The following is a 20,534-nucleotide window of genomic DNA, read 5'->3' as shown; positions in this document are numbered from 1 at the left end:
TGCTAAAAAAGTTACCCTTGAAACATTACTACATGGGTGAGAGAGCCTTTTGAATTCCAGCACTCACATATCCCATCAGAAATTCAGCTTGTTTCTGCACCATTTCACAAGCACAACAACATTTAATACTACTACTTTTTCTAGCAATCTTGCTGCTTCAGAGCTCAGTTTATAACCTGTCTAACTGCTGGGGCAGAGCTGCCCTGGAATTTATAAAGCGTGTGTGAGCAGACAGATGCTGTGCAAGTCTCCTTCAGTGGAAACAGAGGTCAGGCCGTAGAGACCTACATGTAGTTTGACATGACAGAAGCTGTTGGCAAACCGTACGCTATCTTTATTATAGAACTTCAGTCAGAAATGCTGAAAATAGAGATTGGTGAGCCACAGCAGGAGCAAAGGCCATAGCAAAAGACTGAGCTAGAGAAGTTGGGGAATTGGCCCTTGGTTTGAAACACACTGTTAAGAGAGGACCCACAAAGCAGAGGGCATTTTGTGTAACTGAACTCCTGTAAGTTAGTAGATTTAAGGCTCTGTTTAGAGACTGTGAATTGATGAATTTAGAGACCATGCCATGTGTTGTCAACTCAGTGCTGAGAACAGGACATGTTATCTTCTGAATTGCAGTGGAAACCACTAGCTGTGTTGGTAAGAGTTTGTTTTCTGTGAGAAAGTCCCTAAAAAAAATCAATTGGTTCATTTACAGAATAAGAGATTTATTTATTTTTATTTATACTTCAACTTCACCTAGCGATATCTAGAGTGACTATGTTAGTTCCACACACCTTATTGGTAACATCTAAGAACACTTTCACCAAACTGTTTCCATTATAAAACTAATTTCTGCTTCTTGTAACACTGGTCAGCTGTAGCTGGTCTTTTGCAGGCTGAATGCCAGTGCTGTTAAGGATAAGATGAAGTACTCATTGTCACAGGAGAGAAAAATATGAGTATTGGCTAAAAAAATTAATCATGATCCAGGAAGCAAGAAAAGCACTGGAGCAAGGATAGACTTGAGGAGGAGAGGAAAGAGTTTAGGGCATTGGCCTAATCATATCTTATAAACTTGATTTTTATTCCTAATATGTATATTGATGTATATTTATCATATAGTTGAGTTCAGTAAAAGTCCACCAGCAAATGTCCATGTTTCCTTCCTTAATTAGTTCACACTTCATTTTCTCAAAAGCAGAGAAAAGTTACAGTATGCTGTGCCTGTGCTACAGAAGGATCACACTAAGTAGCAAAGTGGATTGTTTTTCATCTAGAGACAATTTCTGATCCACAGGACCCAGTACTGAAATCCTTTCTGCAGAAGGCTTTGAGCTAATATTTAATCAGGAGACTTGTTTCAGAAACTGTGACAACCTTGGTGCTGCTGAATTTGACTGCAGCCCTGCAAAGTACCACTCCTCTAGCCCTTCCCCTCTGCTGCAGCCCAGAGGAAAGGCACCTATGCTCAGGGGACACTAATCTGTAGCACAACTTCCCCACAGTGCAAATGACAGCACAAATATGAAAAATACAGGCTAAACCATTATGCACATTAACATTGTACTACAAAAGGGAAAAAAATATCATACTAGGTATCATCATGACATGGTAAACATTTCTGAATGTAAGAGCTAGCTCGCTCAGTTAAATATATATTTTCCAGATATTTCTATCTTAACTTCTGATCTAACAGCTTACATCTAGATTTTAACACAATTCACTCCTTCCATCCAGCTGATGGATATACTTATGCTTTGGTACTACCTGCTAATCATACACCCCAGAGACTTGGAACAGCTGGAACTTGCTCATTCCCCTCTAGACACTCCTATAGAATGTTTTCACTTGATATCTCTGTTTAGTAAAAACATTTGCATTTTTATATTAGGCTTCACAGCATTTACTTCGCTGTCTCTCACAAGCACTGAAAATGCCCGCTCTTTCGTGCACAATAGAACTGACATGGACAGATAAGGAGAATGGATTTATGCACTTATTCTTTTTACTTACCTTTCTTGATTCTTGAAAAACAAATGACTTTCATAGTACTTTAGAGCAACATTTTACCAAATGAGACTATCTAGATGTGTTAAGAAATAGTAGACAAATATTCAACTGTCCCAGAAATATGAACATTCATTTGATGCACCATCAGTGTTTTCCATATATCCAAGATTGTAGTAATTCCCCACTTCAGTTACTTATAAGATTAAAGAATGCATCTGTTTGACTTTGTAGACTATGGGCAGTTATATTTCTTGGCATACCAAGACTGGCCTAAGCAGAGACTGCCAAAGGATTGGAAATTCAAGGCTGCAGGGAGTCTCTTTCATTTTGCTTTCATTGTTAAAGAGATCATTTTTCCAAACCATTAAATAATTTATATCCTTTAGTGCATTTATTTAACAGAGCCTGCCCTTTAGTTAGCTGCAACAGTTAAAACTTCATGGCATTTTGACAACTGAAAGTTTCAACAATTTCCATGCAATCTTTTCCCTTAAAGTGTCTAAAATTTGGTAGTACTGTTTTATGAAGTTTAGTCTTTGGCTTCCAGAAGCGGTCCTGTAACTGACATACTGTTCGAGGCTGCACTGAGATTTGGTTAAGTCACTGGCCTGCCCTACTGAGCAGGAGATCAAAGGAAGCAGGAGGAGGAGAAGAAGCAGGACTTCCTTCTGTGCCACCCACAAACTGATCTCAGATCTATACTCATTATTTTGCTCAGGAAAAAATCCTCATTGAAAATAACATCCCCTGCCATGGTCTAATGGAACCATAATTTTTCCGTGTCAACAATCTTAACACATAGGAAATGGAGAAAGACGAGATTAACTACAATGAAGCTAAATTATGGTATAAATTAGGGCTTATTGGTTTAGATGTATCACTGTTTTATTCAAGCTAGCCTTAAAATCGGAGTTCTCAGCTTTGTCAACTGTCACGCTTACATTATCTAGTTCTCTAAGACTGTACATGACATTTAAATGCATATAGAAAGAAAGAAAATAAGCACGCATAAGGTCTAGCAAAAATGTAATTCAAGAAGACTAACGTGAATGTAAGGTTTTATAGAAATATACATTAACTTGGTGGTCTTACATGAGCCATAATAGTTTTTATTCCTTCTGCAGCAAGGACTATTTTTGACCCCAATCTGCAAATTAAAATGGTGATGTAGAAACACAAAACTTTTAATGTTCATGGGAGACAAGCAAAGAATAGAAATATTGGGTAGGATGTTGCTTTTGGCCTTGATGGATGCAGGGTCATTCCTGTGAAGTTCTGCACCCAACACACGCATATTTGCTGGGGAGGTCACTGTGCCATCAGTAACAAGACTCCCATTAAACTCGGAGTTGCTCCAAGACCTCTGATTTCTGAAGCTGCAGTGTAGGAAGACTTCTACTCTCTCAAGTCTCACTGAGTCACAGTGCAACCCTTATAGAAGCTTTTCATTATCCAAACACATCTCAAGCATCAGTTAGTTTTTTCTTTAAATGATTGTTTTGAAATGACCAAAGACACATACTTCCCAAAAACTTGTGCAAGCAGACTTCTTTCAAGTAAAAAAGACTTATTTGTACAAAGCCAAGATGTGAAAAAACTCATAGGATCCCCAAAATTATAAGATTAATTATTAATGAAAGGGTAATCTTGTGACATTTTAGAACATTTATTAAGAAATCATCATTTTGCAGATATTTGGTTTGACCTCGTAAGAAAAAATATTAAATGGCCGTTGAAATTCTATTGGAATTATAAGATTCAAAAAGCTGCAAGTTCAAAGAACAGTCAGATCAATAATTAGGGGCCCTTACAGATCAGAAGAGGTCCCAGTGTTTTTATTTAAACTTTACATTGGCATAAATAATTCAAGTGAAAATAAAGTGCAAGCTCTTTTAGGGAGTCTTGCAGACCAGCATTTTGATAACCATCAGAACCAGTGATCTTAAAAAAAAAAAAAAAAAAAAAAAAAAGCTATAATTGCATTGCCAAAACCTACTGGAAAAGGCATTTTATGCCATCCTAATATAAGTCAAAAATGTGTAAATGTCACTGGTCACTTTCAAAGAGAAAAAGATTACTGAACATTTCTGGACAAAACATGGCACACTGCCACTTCTCTTTCCTGTGGGTTACAGTTTACTTTGATTCAGATGCATGAAGTAAAACAATATTTTTATCTTGAGCTTTTGCTGACTTCAGCTCCTAAGGGAGCCCAACATGCAGCTGTATGTTGTACAAAACAGACACCATTCTGGTGAGCGAGGACTTGGAGTCACTATATTTGGTTACTGTGCTATGGGGAAATTATGGTGGTTTAAACTATCTTTCTAGAAACCAGGAGACTCTGACTTGGCTCTAATAGTTTAGAGCATATTGTTTGTATTTGTTATAAGTTTGGAGCAACTGTATTGTTTTACTACTTTTGTACCAATGAAATTAAGATGAGAAGAGAGCTCAGTATTGCAAAACTGCCATCACGTTGCAGAGCTACTGCTGAGAGCAGAAATAAGTGAGGTCAGACACTCCATTAAATCCTTAAAGACAACTGTCAAAGCAATCATAGTTGCTGTAAAATTTCACAACCCTCTTCACAAACAGTACCTTCATAATTGCAAATTAAAACTAAAAAAAATAATAATTTAAAAAAAAAAAAAAAAGATAAAGCGTTCCAGTAGGATGTTAGCATATAAAAAACAATCCACATCCTGAGAACAGGCAACACCAGCCCACCACAGAGATGGGAAACAAGGTGGTCATAAACTCCAGGTCTTCAGTTTCTCAAAGGATAATGTTTTAAAAAAAATCAGAAAAACATCACAGCATTAATGTGAGATGAATGTTTCTCACATAGGGCAGAAGGAGCAAGGGCACAGGCAGAGTCAGGTTAATACTAATTTAAAAGCTGTATTGTGAGAGCATCATACCCACGTTCCGCAGACAGGGACAGGAGGAGAGGCGGCTGACTGCCCTGCCATGCAGCCCTTTGCCTCCTCCCACCATCGGACTCTTAAGTTGCTAATTTGTAAAGAGAATTAAATCACTACTGAATGTCACTGGGGAGAGCTTAAGGTGCAAGGAACGCAATTTGAACTTGCCTTCTTTGCTATGGAGGTACAGTCACTGCTCAAACTCTTTGCCCTTGAGGACTGCATTCTCTCAGGCTGGTTTTGTATACAGAACTGCTACCAGCCTCCGTCTCAGCAGTTACTCAGCCTTCCTAGGACATGCTTTTTTATCCCACATGTCCTCAGGCTTTGGCATTTAAACCATATTTTACTTTGCACCCAGGAACTGCCTGCTCAGATTTTTTTCCTCCCATAATCTCTCCTGGGGCTAATGATCTTTTTCACTTCTGTTAGTAGGAAGCTAAATGTGAGTCTTACAGTCTCATAGCCACACTGAAGTGCAATCCCAAACTGGTTATCTCCTCTAACTCTCTCCTGGGCTGTCTGAATTGGGACCTTGCACATCTAAATAGACTTGGTCCTATGAGAGAAGACAGGAGAGAGGATGGAAGAAGCAGAGCAGCACAGACCTGGGACATGAAGTCCCTGTAAGCTTAGTTTCTGGACAGCATTTACATGGATATAGCAACCAGCACAGCAGTGAGTTCTGCACAGTTCCACCACAAATCCGTGCACATATGTAGAAGTTGAGCTAATGCTGGGGTGTATGACACCAAATCCAGCCTGCTAGTGACCCTGAATGAGCTATCCCAAAGCTGATGGCAATCAGCTGTTATATATACAGCATCAGAGTGGCCTGAATGAAGTGGTTTGTGCCACCTGAATTTTCTCATCGCCACTTCAGCATTTTGATACTGTCTTTACATGGTCATACTCCACCTGCTGACAGAGATTCTTCAGAGTGGTGGTGTTCTCTTCAAGCACCCCCAATGAAGCATCTCCAAGAACTAATATCCTCACAATGAATTTTCTAGACTGTAGCAGCAGTGCAGAGCCTGCTAGGATGGAGCTGAAGAGTTCATTTATGATGAGGCGGTTATCTAGTCCCACTACCTACTCAAAGCAGAGTTAATCTCAAACTAAACAGCAACAGGATAGGGAAAAGTAAACCAGTTCTTCAGTGCCTTTCACTGGTCTGAAACTATTTTTGTGTAAAAATTGCCTACAATTAAAACTGTAAAATGCACAGAACCGGAAAGCGCTAAGAGACTACAGTGACAAGACAGTGTAATAAATCAATGTCAATGGAATTGATGAGTGTATTTGGAAACTGCATTCAGTACTGCTGCACGAGTTACATAATCAGTTCATTGAGGTCTGAAAATAAAATGTAGATGAAGGAAACAGGATATGACTTTAACAGATAGTCCTGCATATACTGTTATTCCTTCTCCCAGGGCGTTAGTGAGTTACATGCAATCCACAGCACATGAAACAGATGATGATTTATCTGGCTGCTTGGAACAGGCATGTTTTTAGGATGGCAGTCAGTGTCCCTGTTGGAAGTGCCAGTGTATATATATAGCACACCATCCTACCAATGGCTAGGTAGCAAATGCCTATGCACAGACAAAACTGCTCCAACATAGCTTTTTCATAAAGCCTTTACACCTAATCCAGTGCAAAATTAGACCTTACATTTCTGAGAGCTTGAAAACAAAGGTCCTAAGCAAGAGCCCTGACTTCGGTACAGTAGTAAGCCTGCTTGAGAGGACCAGAAACCAGCCGTATGCCTTCCAGTATTCCTACTCCAGCTGCCAAATGAACGTGTCTTTGAGCACACACACTGCCGTGCACCTGTGGACTTAGGTATCACTTTTGTGAACACCAAAGTGTGTGTGCAACAGCGTAGTTTCCTAATGCTTTGTAATAAGCACCTATTGCCAGTGTGCGAAATGACTGCATGTAAAATCCCAGTGAAAAGTTAAGAGAGATTTTTGTCTATGTGATAAACTGTCATGTGTTCAGGACATTATGCAACTACCAAGCTGTATTGCTATAGGGTATTTTTAATATTCCATAATTTCAACATTTTAATAACTATCTTAAAACTCTGCCAGCCATGAAACACAGATGACTGTTGCATATCCTGATTTTTGACATTGTCAGGCAGAGAAATACATTTTCTTTAAATTGGAGAAGTGTTAGAAAATATGTTTTTAAGTTCATATAAAGATGCATTAAGCCATTAAAACATTCTAAAGGGCTAAAGCTTTCTTACTGAGGTTGGGGTTTTTTTGGTTCATAATGGGAGGTCTGGCTGGATCTTTCCATCTGCTGTGCTGGCTGTTGCTGCAGATGGTCATAATCTGTACATATGGTATGTGCATATATAAGCTGAAATCAATGTTGTCTTGGGTTAAAAGCAGGCACACAAGATAAGCTTGGGTGCCTAACACAAGAATATTGGTAAAGGACATAGTTCAGAGCATTTTACTTTTCGAGGGGAATTTTACATGGAGTTAGGGAAAGAAATATTTACAGCTTACTGAAAAAAAAAATAAAAAAATCTCAACTCAGAAAATGTAAAGTCTGGATCTGCAATTTGTTTGGAATACATTTTTGGCATTAGCTCAACCCTGAATCTGTGCCAGACTTTGGTTTAAACTGAAACAGACCTGAAGTTGCTGTTTAAGCCAGTCTCACTGCCACTAAAAGGTTGCTGAAACTGATGGTGACTAGAGAAGGGGTAAAAGACCTCATAGTTAAAAATAGTATCTAACAATGAATCACACATAAACCTAGCAAATATTAAGCTGTTCTCTGCTACCTACTGTAGTACCTGGTTAGCACTGAAAACTTCTGCTTGCAAATTGGCTTATGAACTTCTTGTTAGGAAAAAACACTACAGTATTTCTTTGACATGGAGAAAACTCTAGAAGAAACTCACAATTTGTACAGATACCCATACTTGCACTTAGAAAAGATTTAGTAGCAAGTGGCTGAAAAGAGAAATTCATTGGAAAAGCAAGACATGAGTAATTTCTGACACATGATCAAATGCATTTTCAATATTTCCTGTATCTTTTCCTCTAACCTCTGTATTACAATTTATCAGCAACATTTGCCCATTCATGAGATGAAATAATTGTCAGAGCAGGTGAAGCCATGAATCTTCTTCTGTCCCTTTTTTGTACTTTTTATTTTATTTTATTTTTTAAGAGTTTTGCTGTTCTCTTTGCTAACTTTTCTTGCACTGGGAAAACACTGCACATATTCAGCTACAAGAGTAGAAAAGGAACATAAATTGGCTTAAAAAGAGTTGCTACCATTCTAGCGTGACTTTGTAAGCTACTGTTTTCTTTCTTATTTCAGGTTTGCTTTGTGAATTTAGATGCAAATAGAGATGATTGCAGCGATGAGCAAGTGCAACAGGTAACAATTTCTGTCCTAATAACATGTACAATGAATGTAGATACACCAGGACTTTCCAAAACAAACCCAGATCAAAATTCTATGGACAATTCAAAGACAGAATTTAGCTCTTACAGAACGGAATGCACCATGAAATGAATGCATTTCAACGCCTGTCCCTATTTTGTAGCTTTTCTTATTCCCATCCCCAAAATGCCTACTTTATTACTGCAACCTGTGAATTAACAGCATTTATCCTGTCAGTGGACTTCTTGCTCAGCCATGGTTTTGTCAGAGACTTGGATGTGTCATACATCCAGGTATTTAATTTAACACAATAATACATCAAAATCATTTCTGAAGTCACTCTTTGCTATTGTCAAAAAGCCTTTGAAACTTTAGTCATTTGACCCATCTCACTCAGTCAAACTCCAGGTGGTTTGAATGTGTGGTCTTGAGGAAAAGATTAGATAAAACAGAACTAGAGGTGTGTTTGACCTGCTTAACTGAAAGTTTAGAGGGGTAGGAAAAAAAGGGGGGATTTAAATATATATAGGAAAAAAAAAAAAAAGAAAAAAAGCTTGGTTACTTTACAAAAAACTAAGACAAACTATGCCATGATATTCTATTTAAAATATGTATGCTCATTCCAAAACATTCTCAAATCTGAGGAACTCACATTTTAAAGGTATGGCCCAATAATCAATTTTGAGCTTACATCTTCCTTTACCAGTTCATTTCTATCATCCTGGCTTGGTGCCTATGCCTGACACGTAACTGCTCGCAGCAGTATGTGGTAAGTGCTCAAAGGCAGGGTCTCCTGGCTATTCAGGGGGTTCCTCAGTAAAGCATTTAGGTTAGTTTGCTGGAACCATTTTAGCTCATGGGAGGACAACCGATGTAGGGAACTAGTTGCCTCCTGCAAGTTGTAAATTAGCTGTTTCTCTATGCTGTTTTCTACGTCCTGGATCTGTGAAAATTCAGGTGACAAAAATAAATACAGTTTCTTGCAGAAAAAATATTTTTCTGTTGAATCAGCAGGTTAACTGTGCAGAACAGATTGAGAGGTTTAACTTCACTGATCCCACAAAAGTACCAGTTGTTTTCTAATAAACAATCATTTTGCTAGCTAATCCTTAAACTGGTTTAATGCAGCCACTGTTTACAATAGCTGGAGGTGAGTTTATTCTTTCACAAGCACAAATCACCTCTGAAAGCAGCAGAAGCGTGATTTTTACCTCAGCCCTACAGCAGCAGTGCACACAGCACTGGCACGCTTCACGTGGCCACCAGTAGCTTTGTTCCCAGCAGAGTCAGCAGCCCCCAAGCACTGCCCCCCAGGGCGCCCACCCCTGCCACCTCCCGTGACTCGTGACTTGTACCAGCACAACCACACTTTTTGGGCTCGTTTTACAAATGCACTTTCTGGTGCAGAGTCAACACATTCATTAGGTGTGACTAGGGCTGATATTTTAATTTTCAGTGTAGATAATAAAACACTCGATGCTAGCACAGGCATTGTGTATTCTTCCTATAGTACTGCATTTAATGTAAATTGGCTTTGAGTGAGGTGGGGTTTTAATACCCACTAATGCAGTGAAAGCGTGTCACATAAGAAAATATGTTAGCATAGCTGTCATTCATATGAAATATATAATTATTTACTAATAGATACTGTTGGGGTTTTGCATTATCCTCTGGACCTTGAAACAGGTTACACTGTTGGAGGGCTTTTTATTATTATTTTTTAAGCATAATCATCTTTCCATTATTTTTTATTCTGAACAAAAAGCAAATTCAAAAGTCATAATTTTGTACCTAAAAAATCTGATAAAATGTGGCAATTTAAGCAGTAAAAGACAGAGATATGTAGAGAAATGTGTGTGATAACAGAAAGGTTATAATTTAAAAAAAAAAAAAAAAGATGAGAACTTTTTTGAGCTATACTGAAATGTCAAACTGAAGTGCTGAATTTAGTTATGTCAAATATAAATACTTAGTCCCATCTGAAGATCAGTCTACTGAAAAGTAAATTGTTCCCCAAAACCGAATTAGATTTGCTAAGCCAGAAAGTTTTATTATATCTAATTTAATTCACTCTGAGGAAAAAAAACAGTACTGCAAGATTATCATTCTAAAGATGAAAAGGAAAAAGTAAAGTGTCATTGAATTGCATAGTAACTAAAGCATGGGGCTGGGTCCAGGAGATCTGCATTCCCTTAATGGCTTTGCCATTTGATGAGTTCTGTTCGTGTATAAAATGGAAGTGGTATTTACTTCCTCTGCAACGGGTTGTCCTTGATTTCCTGTTCATAACGCACACTGAGATCCTCGGCAAGAAAGGACTGCAAGCACTCTTAGAGCAGGTATTGTCCTCCTTGTCTGGCCTTCGTGCACAAATGAGCCCAGATATTTACTGGCACACCACTGGGACTGTAGCAGTATTGCAGTACAAGTTTCCTGTGTTACTAAGCATGATTGATGTTATTGTTATTGCCATCTTTGGCTCTAGCAAATACATGACAGCCAGAAAGCGACTGCATCATTACAAATGAAAGGTCATGAAAGTGTCCAGTGGAGCAGCAAAGAAGCGTATATTCCATCTGTGTATTAATACTTTTGTTATTCCAGATTTAGAAATGCATTAATTTGATCAGCAATTTAAAGCTAACTTTCCCTTTGGGTCCTTGCCTATCATATGCCTGAAAGATTTGCCCTATTCTCATTACCATACTTATTGTCTAAACCAGAAAAGATTCAGCAACAAACACAGTGTTCTCAGTCTCTTAGGAACTCTCTTGTAATAGGAAAGCCAAGCATTTAGATGTGCAAAGGCAGTCAAGCTCTTTAGCACATACCAGTGTAAGGGATGACAGATTGTCCTACTGCAGTGCTGCGCAGGAGCTTACACTGTCACCATAGTCATGGCCTGGGGGCTCAAAAGGAAGAACATGCATTTTAATGCTGCCAGTTCCACTTTTGATGAACCCGAAATAGTAAGTTTAAGCTTTCTAAAGGAATGCCTACGTTGTATTTCATTTTGTTATTTATGAATATAACTGCACAACTCAGACTTCATTACCTGAGAGCAAAATCTGTCTTTCAAACTACAGAAACTGATCAGCGTCTCTCCAAATCTCCCCAAACTCATCAGTTCTATGAATGTACAACCACCGAAGGAAAACGAAATAGTCCTGCTGAGTGGATTAACGTCAGGAAACCTTCAAGCTGATTATGAAGTTCCCCAGGTAGGAATCATAAACTCTTCTTTAGAACCACATCACAGCTGTGAAGGAATTTGGAAACTGGAAAAAGGAAGGTGAAAACAGGGACTGTATACCAGTTTAAGAACTGAGTAGCAGTTTGCAAACATAAAAATATAGAGAGAGACTTTTTTTTGAGAGGTTAAGTGTAAGAGAGGGGAGGACAAAGACAGAGGAGAGATGCCTCTATTCCCCATAGATCCTGCAGATATCTGGGTTACAGATGATAATGCTGTAAGCCACATTAACAGTTGATACTTCAGGAAAGGCAGGCAGTGGTGGCAGAGATGATTCACAATCCCAGATTTCAAGAGTAGAGTAGCAGGAGTCAGAAGGACAGCACAGAGGGGGAAAAGGAATGAAATAACATTTTCTGTACACACAGCTACAAGAGGGCACAACTCCTACAGACTCCCTTCCAAGTCTTTCTTACTACTGATGTCTACTTCCTACTTTTGTTCCCAGTCCATCTGGTCCCACACATCCACCTCAGAAAAAAGCTGACAATAGGGCTTGAAAATCCTAGAGGCTACCCTAAGCCTGAGTATGACAACTGAAAATACCAGGACACATTAACCATATCAGAGCTGATACTTCATTTAGCTTCTGTCAATGTAAAAAGTAATTAACGCATAAATTAAAACTTAGCATTTAAAAGAGCTAAAGGCAAAGTTCTCACACAAACTCCTTCATTCCTGTTATTGCCAATGAAATGTGCTATAATCAGAAACTGCAGGCCAAAAATTCCTCCTACTGGCACCACATTGAGAAAGGAAACAAATGATAACATTTGCTTAAGGGCATTTCAACACACAAGTTCCAGGAACTTAACTCCTTATTATAATAAAAAGGTGGCTTGCGGGGAGTGGGGGTGTTTTGTTTTGTTTGTTTGTTTTCAAAAAAAAAAAAAATATTACTCCTTTCCACTTTTATCTTGTTATTTCTTTCTCTTCATGTCTGTGCAAAGAAAAATAACAAAAAATCCTTTGGTATTTCCGGTCCGATTGTGATCTCATTTGCCTAAGCATGAATTGGAAACCACTTCATTAAAACTGCAGATGTGTCCTGCAGTACAAAACTGTCCAACTAGCTTAAAAATGAACAGGTAACTGCAGGAAGGAAAAAAAAAAAAAAAGTCAGAAAACTTCCTTCCACTGATACTGATTTGTGTACATAAGTCTTCATGAAGCAGGCACTAGCTATTTTATTTTATACCAATGAGATGCTCATTAAAGAGATAAATTAACTGATTATAGAGCTTCCTTGCCACTTGTGACTAGTGGCTGAATTGAGAAAGATTTAGAAAGAAAAGCACACAAGCCTTGAGTGGGGGTAGAGGTGCTCCAAGCCAGGCATCCCTGGGGGGAAGCCTCTGTGGTACACACAGCGATGACACTGCTTCCCAAATAAAGAGTCAGCCCAGTGCTAAAAGAACACAGCCATTGGGACTAGCAGCCTTCACAGAGTGTAGGTAACAGAGAAATAAAAACTAACCTACATTTCTGTAAGATGAGTAGAGCTTTTGCATTGAGATAGTGAGATTTATTGAATAGATAAGCAAATGCTATATTGGCCCTTATATTTTCTAGGCTTTCCGGAGAACTTTATTTGTAAGGAGACTTACATCATCCTTATACCCTTTCACAAGCATAGCCCTGCAAACCAAGGACTGGAGAAACAGCATGGGAATGTTTGCTCTAAGACTGCATCTGTTATTAATAACAGTTCTCACAACATAGCATATGCTTAGGTCTGATTCAGTAACAATTCCTGAGGGGCAATTATCAAAAAATAAATAAATAATAAATATTTCTTTTGTATTTTACTTTTAACAGGCTAACATATCTAGTTTTCTGTTCAGACACATTTTTCAGTTGTAAAGGAATAGTAGGCTAATAAAACAGGCAGTTCCAACAAAATAATCATCCCACTATTATTACTAAGTTTCTACTTTGCTTTCACACCCATTCCTAGGATGGGGTTGCGTTATGTTAGGTATTCTGCAAATGCACAGGGAGTCCAGGGTGTCTTTTACATAGCTGAAAGTCTTGATCCAGAGTTGGTTACACTTAGGCTGGCTCCTTCCTGGGGGTCTTGAGTTAAAGCTCACAAGCTGCAAAAATTTGGCTTTGCTTCAGAGTATATCTGTACCACAAACATAGTCCCATGCAGAGATATCAACTTAGCTTTGAGGGAGTATAAACATCCAACAGGTTTAATATCAATAAAGTGAGGATAACAAGAGTTCTTTTTTCTCAGTTTCTGCCCAACTTCCTGCTTAACTATACAGCCTCTCTAGCTAAGACATCTTTTATGTAAAGGTTCACCACATTGCACGTTTGCAATTGGAGGTTATGCTGGTCTGAAATAACAGGGCTTTGGGCAAATAAGGAGTGAGAGAGATAACAAAGAAAATAAAACTATCTTAAAATAGTCTGCAAGAACATCTAAAGGTGACCTGCTCTTCATCTCACCAGCCAGTATGTACAGGGCTGCCTTCAAAACAAGCGTTTCAGCAGAAATTATCCTGAAACGGAATTCATGCCCACAAACAATTCCCTCCAGAGACAGGTAATACTGGGTGGCGTGAGGGCTATAATAACGGTGTGTCAGGTGGCTAACTCTGACATAGTTTAAAGCCAGTAACACTGTCATTAAGACAAGAAATTGATTGGAAAAAAAATAATGGTTATTTCAACAAAATAAAGACACCCCTGTGGTGCAACTGGGTTCTCTAGTAAAATGCTTCTTTAACAGATGTTGATCCAAGCGGTCTTATTTTGGCATATATCTGACTACACACTGCGTTACATGACAAACTGTATCTTCACAACAGAACATTCCTGAGACTTTGATGGAGGGATGCTTAAAACAAGCTTGTTTGTTTGTTTGTTTTTAATTAAATAACTCTTTGAGATTCTTTTCCCCTCTAGTGTCCTTGGCTAGCAGATGTCTGCTTGGTTCAGTGTGCAAGGGGGAACAGGAAGAACAGTGCAAGCTGCATCATCTTTGAAATAAACAAGTTTCTGATTGGGCTTGAGCTTGTTCAGGAGAGACAGCTGCAGATAGAAGCTCATGTCTCAAAGCCTGAGGATGACACAAACTGCTCAGTGTCCTCAATAGAAGAAGATTTCCTCACAGCGTCTGAGCACCTCGAGGAGGAAAACGAGGCTGATGAGTATAAAACTGGTAAAAGCAATGAGACTGAGCATAATTCTGCTGTTGCATAATTCTGTATTGCAGAACAGCCATAGCAGTGCTTACAGAAATTGTACTCAGTGTTAATCTATGCATATATTTGTTTGTAATTTAGAAAACGGATGGCTATTCATATTTTAAATTTTTCTTCAAAGACAAGGATACGTGGTTGTACAGCAGTTTTACAGAGCAGTAATGCATTAGACAGTTATACAACCATTTTCTTTTTAAAGTTCCAGAGTATTCTGCAAAGATTAATACCTTACTTTTCTTTTAGTAGGCCATGAAAAAATAAGTGTTTCAGAATCATCTTCAGATATCAAAAAAAATAAAGGAAAAGGATTTGAAAATCTCCACTACAGGAAAGCCAGGTTGCCATTCATTCTGGAAGGAAATTCCATTAATAAAGAAAATACAGCTACTAGAGTCTCTGAAGCTGTGAATGCTGTGGCTGAAGATGGTATCTCACAACCTGAAGATAAGCCAGACCAGGAAATCCCATGGCAGAAGGAATTAGTGGAAACAGCTACATCATCTGTCAGTACTAGTAATTTGACTAGTGGGGTTGAACACTCCTGCTCAGTTAATGTATTAGAAGATGTATCTTTAACCAAAATGGCTAAAGAGGAGCTGGGGCCTCTTCATGACCCCATAGCAAAACACATCAGTAAGGTAGACATAGAGGAATGTGCAGGTGGTAGGAAAAGTGATCCCCCCTGGCAACATGAGCAAGCATCTACAGGTCAGTATGCCACGAATTTAGCAGAATCTGTTCTGCAAGATGCATTCATCAGACTGTCACAGTCTCAACCCACTTTCAATGAGGAGGCTGCAGTCAGCATCTCTGTAGGGAGCTCCTGCAAGTCAGAAGATGTGTCTGCTGCCCGATCATGGAATGAACTTCCAAAGATCGTCATAGTGCAAAGTCCAGACAGCTGTGAGAATGTGTCTGACTGGCCAGGGTCTGCCTTCCCAAATGTGTGCCACTGGACTGAATCAGAAAGTTCTGCTGAAGTTTCAGATTACTTCGAGGAAGAACATTCAAATGGGCAAAGCCAGAGTGCACTGGAGATGGCCTTGGCGTGTGCAGCGACTGTCATTGGCACCATCTCAAGTCCGAAGGCTGCAGAAAAGTTCAGACAGGACCAAGAAACCACAGACTCCAAAAATGGAGCAGTAGATAATGAAGAGACACAGACGGCATCTTCACAGCTACTTGAGGATTGTGCTGGTACAGAATATTCATTTCCATCTGCGCTGTGTGGCATGACTCAGGTAGCAAGTGCTGTAGCAGTCTGTGGACTGGGGGAAGCAAAGGAAGAGAAGTACCCTGTAACTTCGGGTGGTCTGCTGCCTGCAGCTCAGACTTCTGCAGCCATCACTCTTCATTGCAGCATAGCTATAGGAAGCAGCATGGAGAAGCTGAACGATAGCATTGCAGAGGCACTTCTCAAAGAGGCATCAACAATTTTGACAAAACCCAATACATACAAAAATGTAGGGCATTTTATGGAATCCATGAATGGAAGAATTATTGAAACAGCAGCAAGGCCACAGATTCCACACTCTGATGGAGTAATCAGGGATGAACTTGCACAAAACTTATCTAATATTATTCTACGTCATTCTATCGAAGAGGTTAGGAAGAAGAGACAGCTACAGCCCCCTTCAGAAAACAGCTCAAGTACACAAGACATTTTCATGGAGACTGCAAATGAGTTGCTTTTTAATGTGATATATTTCACTTGCAAGAAGATGAATGACATAAGACAAGTTGAAGAGTGTTCTCCTCTGTTTTCTGACAGCCCAAAAGCCAAGAAAGTAACAAGAATGGAAGGATGGCCTACACAGGCAACCGCACATGAAACATCACACAGACCCCTTGATCATTCTGCTGTTAAGTCATTTGGTACATGTTACAGTGCTAGCAAAGAACTTGGAAATGGTACAGGCACTAGGAAAACTAATGTGAGAGATATAAATAGCAAGGAAAGTGCCACACTGAATTCAGAACTAAGTAGAGCCACTGGGCATAATGGGCTTGTTGCAAAAACATCTCCCAAGAAAAGATACCTGAAAAGAACCACACGAGACTGTTACAAATCCCCAAATCAGGGTAGCAATCAGAAGAAGAAAGACTACAGATCATTTTCAGACAGAGAAAACATCTTTGCAAACAATGAATGCAGGCATGGTGTTCAAGAACAACAGTCTTCCAATGCCGCTGTGAATGCAGATAACCAGCTGAAGCATAAGTGTGATGCTGTGCTAAAAGATGAAGTCCAAGTTAGCTTATCTTTGTTAGGAAGCCATGTCTTGCTTCCTTCTCAGCCTGTGCTCCAGGTGAAACATTCAAGGGATAAATATTGCATAACAGATTTTGCAGAAGAATTGGCAGAAACAGTGGTCTCTATGGCAACAGAAATAGCTGCCATTTGTCTTGAAAACTCAAATGGAAAGCAACCCTGGTTCTGTGCATGGAAGAGAGGCAACGAGTATCTGGTGACCCAGAGTTTGTCATGCAGAACCATGAAGAGGAAAAAGGAAACCCATGCTAATAGCTCAGTTGTTCGGAAGCACAGGGCACCTAGACTCAGCGAGATCAAAAGAAAGACAGATGAGCATCCTGAGCTAAAGGAAAAGTTGATGAATCGGGTAGTAGATGAATCTATAAACCTTGAGGATGCACCAGATTCTGTCAATATCTTTGCAAATGAAGTGGCTGCAAAGATCATGAACCTCACTGAACTCTCCATGGTTGATAGCATCTGGCAAGGTCCAAACCATCCCAGGAACAGGCTGCACTGTGACAGATGGAGCCGAGCCAAAGCCTCAAGCTGTGAGAGCATCCCAGAGGAGGATGCAGATTCCAAAGCCTCTGTCAATACCTTAGGCCTAATGAACTCCTTTGGTCAATCGGTGAGCCAGACAAGTTCTGTCTCAAAGCAATCTAGCTGTGAAAGCATTACAGATGAATTTTCAAGATTTATGGTGAACCAGATGGAAAATGAAGGAAGAGGCTTTGATTTGTTACTGGATTATTATGCAGGAAAAAATGCAAACAACATCTTAACTTCTGCTTTGCAACAAGTAGCCAAGAAAAATGGTCACCTTAACGTAAGACCAAGTTGCCCATCCAAACAGTCCAGTACAGAAAGCATAACAGAAGAATTTTATAGGTATATGCTAAGAGAAATAGAGAAGGAAAACAAAGATAACTTATCTTCCCCTCGAAATTCAAAGGACTGGTGTGGCAGTTTGCTACCACCCTCTCTACGATCACCTTTTTGCTTCAGACAATCCTCAATGCCTGACACCAGATCATCCAGCTCTAGACTAACAGTTAACATCCCAGTCAAGGCAAACTCATTAGATGGATTTGCCCAGCATCACCGGGATTCCCTAAGCGTACAGCCAGTCAGTACTGTGGCTTCTTCAGGTCTTTGCAAGTCTGATTCCTGCCTGTACCAAAGATGCAAGACTGACCAGATCACTGATATGTTGATTCACGAGACGTGGGCGAGTTCTATTGAATCTCTAATGCGCAAGAACAAAATCATAGCAGATGAGGCAGAGGTTGCAGAGGCAGATCGCTTTCACAGTGATTCCCCACCACATGTGGAACAATATGCAAACAGACTGGCTGCAAATATTGTTGAAAGTGGTAAAAGTTTAATAGTTGTCCAGCAGGATTCCTTTGATTCTATGAGCCAAGATCATATGCTGGAAAGCAAATATCCCCAAAGCACAACTCAGATTCAAACAAAACCCAAAAGAGATGAAATAAATTTGGATGAGCAAAAAGAGAAGATGAAGAGCCCTGGATGCCTCCCTGCAGGTCAGCACAGGGAAGTGCCTTTAATTCAGATAGAAACTGATCAACGAGATGAGCCAGATAAAGACTCTGAGTCCTTAACTTCACATGACTCTTCTGGAAAGGAGCATCAAAGCAATGAAAAACCTCCAGAAGCTTATGCTGGGAAGCACACGGTTTCTGGTTCCTTACTGAATAGGTAGGTGATAAACAGAAAATCAGCTTATTGTTTTGCTGTTCAATTTCCCAGTAAACATTATTGTGATGAAGGGAGAAGATGAAGAGAATTTTTTTGGAGAAATAGACAGGATAGATTATCACTGCAGGTTTCTAACTACATAAAACTACCAAATTATACATCACGGTTCTGGTATGTGGAACAAACTTTTGTTAAATATTACAGTATTATGGTTCTAAGTTTCAAATCCAATACCACACAGACAAGTAAAATTTTCCTTTCACACTAGGTCTTCCATAGTCAAGAAAGGAGAGATGGACGAAGTCTGATTTTTCATTTAACACTGGCTGAGATCTCAATCCAAAACTAAAAATCAGAATTAGTATAAAACAGAAGATAGAATTTGAGCTGTAGTTCTCTCCTGTGCTTGCTTATGTACCCAATGTTTTGCGTACCTGGAAACAAGCCAGGCTTCCAAAAGCTTGAGGTTCAGCTTTGTGTTTACAGTCTAGAAGAATAAGTAAAAAAAATTTTTTACTGGAAGGGGAGAATAAATTAAAAGCACCCCTCAACTACTTGAGTTCAACCTCTCGGTAGAATTCAGATAGAGAAGAGAATAAAATTTCATTTTGGTGGAGTTTATAGCACAGCCTAACACCCTCTCCTTGCAGCTATACTCCTTTTGTTGAGGAATCTAAACTTTGATTAAGGCAAAGGGTAAGCCCTGTTGTGCGAGAGTGTCATGCAAGCACAAAGGATTACTGTGGATGTTAGGAGGTTAAGAACAAAGCTGTCTCTCAAGGTATTGCCTATTTTTAACTATACTTCTTAATCATATTTGTTATTTTAATGGTGTCTAAGCTGCCAATCACTCAGAGGATCGCAGCACTCTGTTATCTTAGAGTGCTAGAAAGAGTGCAGATACTAGTGTTCGAAACCATTTTGTAGCTCATTTTATGCTAGGCAGTGCTGTGTTTTGGCTTTTGACAAAGCTCTGCTGGAAGTGAGAAAGCATGCACTTCCCTGTGTATGGTAGCAATTAGGTGGGTAATTACTATAGTCTCTCTATTTTGTGCTGACTCTCCCCCACTAACCTTCATCTTCCTTGGAACGCAACCTGCTTTTAATAAGATACATTTAGAAATCTGCCTATTTGGAATCTTGACTGTTTGGAAATAAAGTTATTTTCTGCACAGTTTATGAGCCCTTTAATAACAGCTTTTCCTCTATGTTTGATGCAGAGTTCTCAAAGTGCCTATTGAAAGTTTAAAGTCATAGGACTGGTAGAGCAGAATTAGTACCCAGAGGCTACACCTATATTAGCACTTTTCTTTGGCAATGCCTTGCAGTTCTGAACCAACTCATTCCCATTTCTATGCATCAGCTCTGTGTGCAGCATGCAAAGCAGATTCCCTTGGGAGGAATGTCAATGAGAAGCTGTGCTGCAAGTGGGGACCAGGTGTGCTCGTCCCCCAGCTAGCAAGGGGAAGCTTCTGGTGATTCTTCACATGGATTTGAACCACTTGTGGCAGGGCCATCTGGACCAAGCAGAGGCTGAAGTAAAAACCCTGAAACATGTAACAGATAAACAAGCGTCAGCACCACTTGCTTTGATCCACTGAACTACTCCTATTGCGTGCAATTACTTGGAAGAATAGGTACAGGAACACAGGGCTCCAGACAAAATACCAAGCAGACATATAGTCGTTATCAAAAAGCATCACTGGTCTGTCACATAAGTGCATAATGAATCAAACGAACCC

General features: G+C 39.5%; 1 protein-coding gene and 1 long non-coding RNA gene across 10 annotated transcripts in view; one reads left to right on the top strand and one right to left on the bottom strand.

Annotated features, from left to right (window-relative positions):
• Nucleotides 1–20,534, bottom strand: part of LOC140003181 (uncharacterized) — a 194,725-nt gene that overhangs the window by 159,810 nt on the left and 14,381 nt on the right. The gene's annotated exons all lie outside the window — the stretch shown is intronic.
• Nucleotides 1–20,534, top strand: part of SPHKAP (SPHK1 interactor, AKAP domain containing) — a 70,308-nt gene that overhangs the window by 39,212 nt on the left and 10,562 nt on the right. For 6 of the 9 annotated variants that reach the window (XM_038183582.2, XM_038183580.2, XM_072042396.1 and 3 more), the window contains 4 exons: nucleotides 8,280–8,339; nucleotides 11,432–11,566; nucleotides 14,515–14,770; nucleotides 15,057–18,792. In XM_038183582.2, the coding sequence (XP_038039510.2) occupies nucleotides 8,280–8,339; nucleotides 11,432–11,566; nucleotides 14,515–14,770; nucleotides 15,057–18,792 (4,187 nt within the window). The remainder of the gene's footprint in view (nucleotides 1–8,279; nucleotides 8,340–11,431; nucleotides 11,567–14,514; nucleotides 14,771–15,056; nucleotides 18,793–20,534) is intronic. The other 3 variants (XM_027464609.3, XM_027464602.3, XM_072042395.1) reach the window with 2 other exon arrangements.

The sequence above is a fragment of the Anas platyrhynchos genome, chromosome 9, assembly GCF_047663525.1.
Source record: "Anas platyrhynchos isolate ZD024472 breed Pekin duck chromosome 9, IASCAAS_PekinDuck_T2T, whole genome shotgun sequence".
In the NCBI taxonomy this organism is placed as follows: domain Eukaryota; kingdom Metazoa; phylum Chordata; class Aves; order Anseriformes; family Anatidae; genus Anas; species Anas platyrhynchos.
This window is presented reverse-complemented; position numbering and strand designations above follow the sequence as displayed.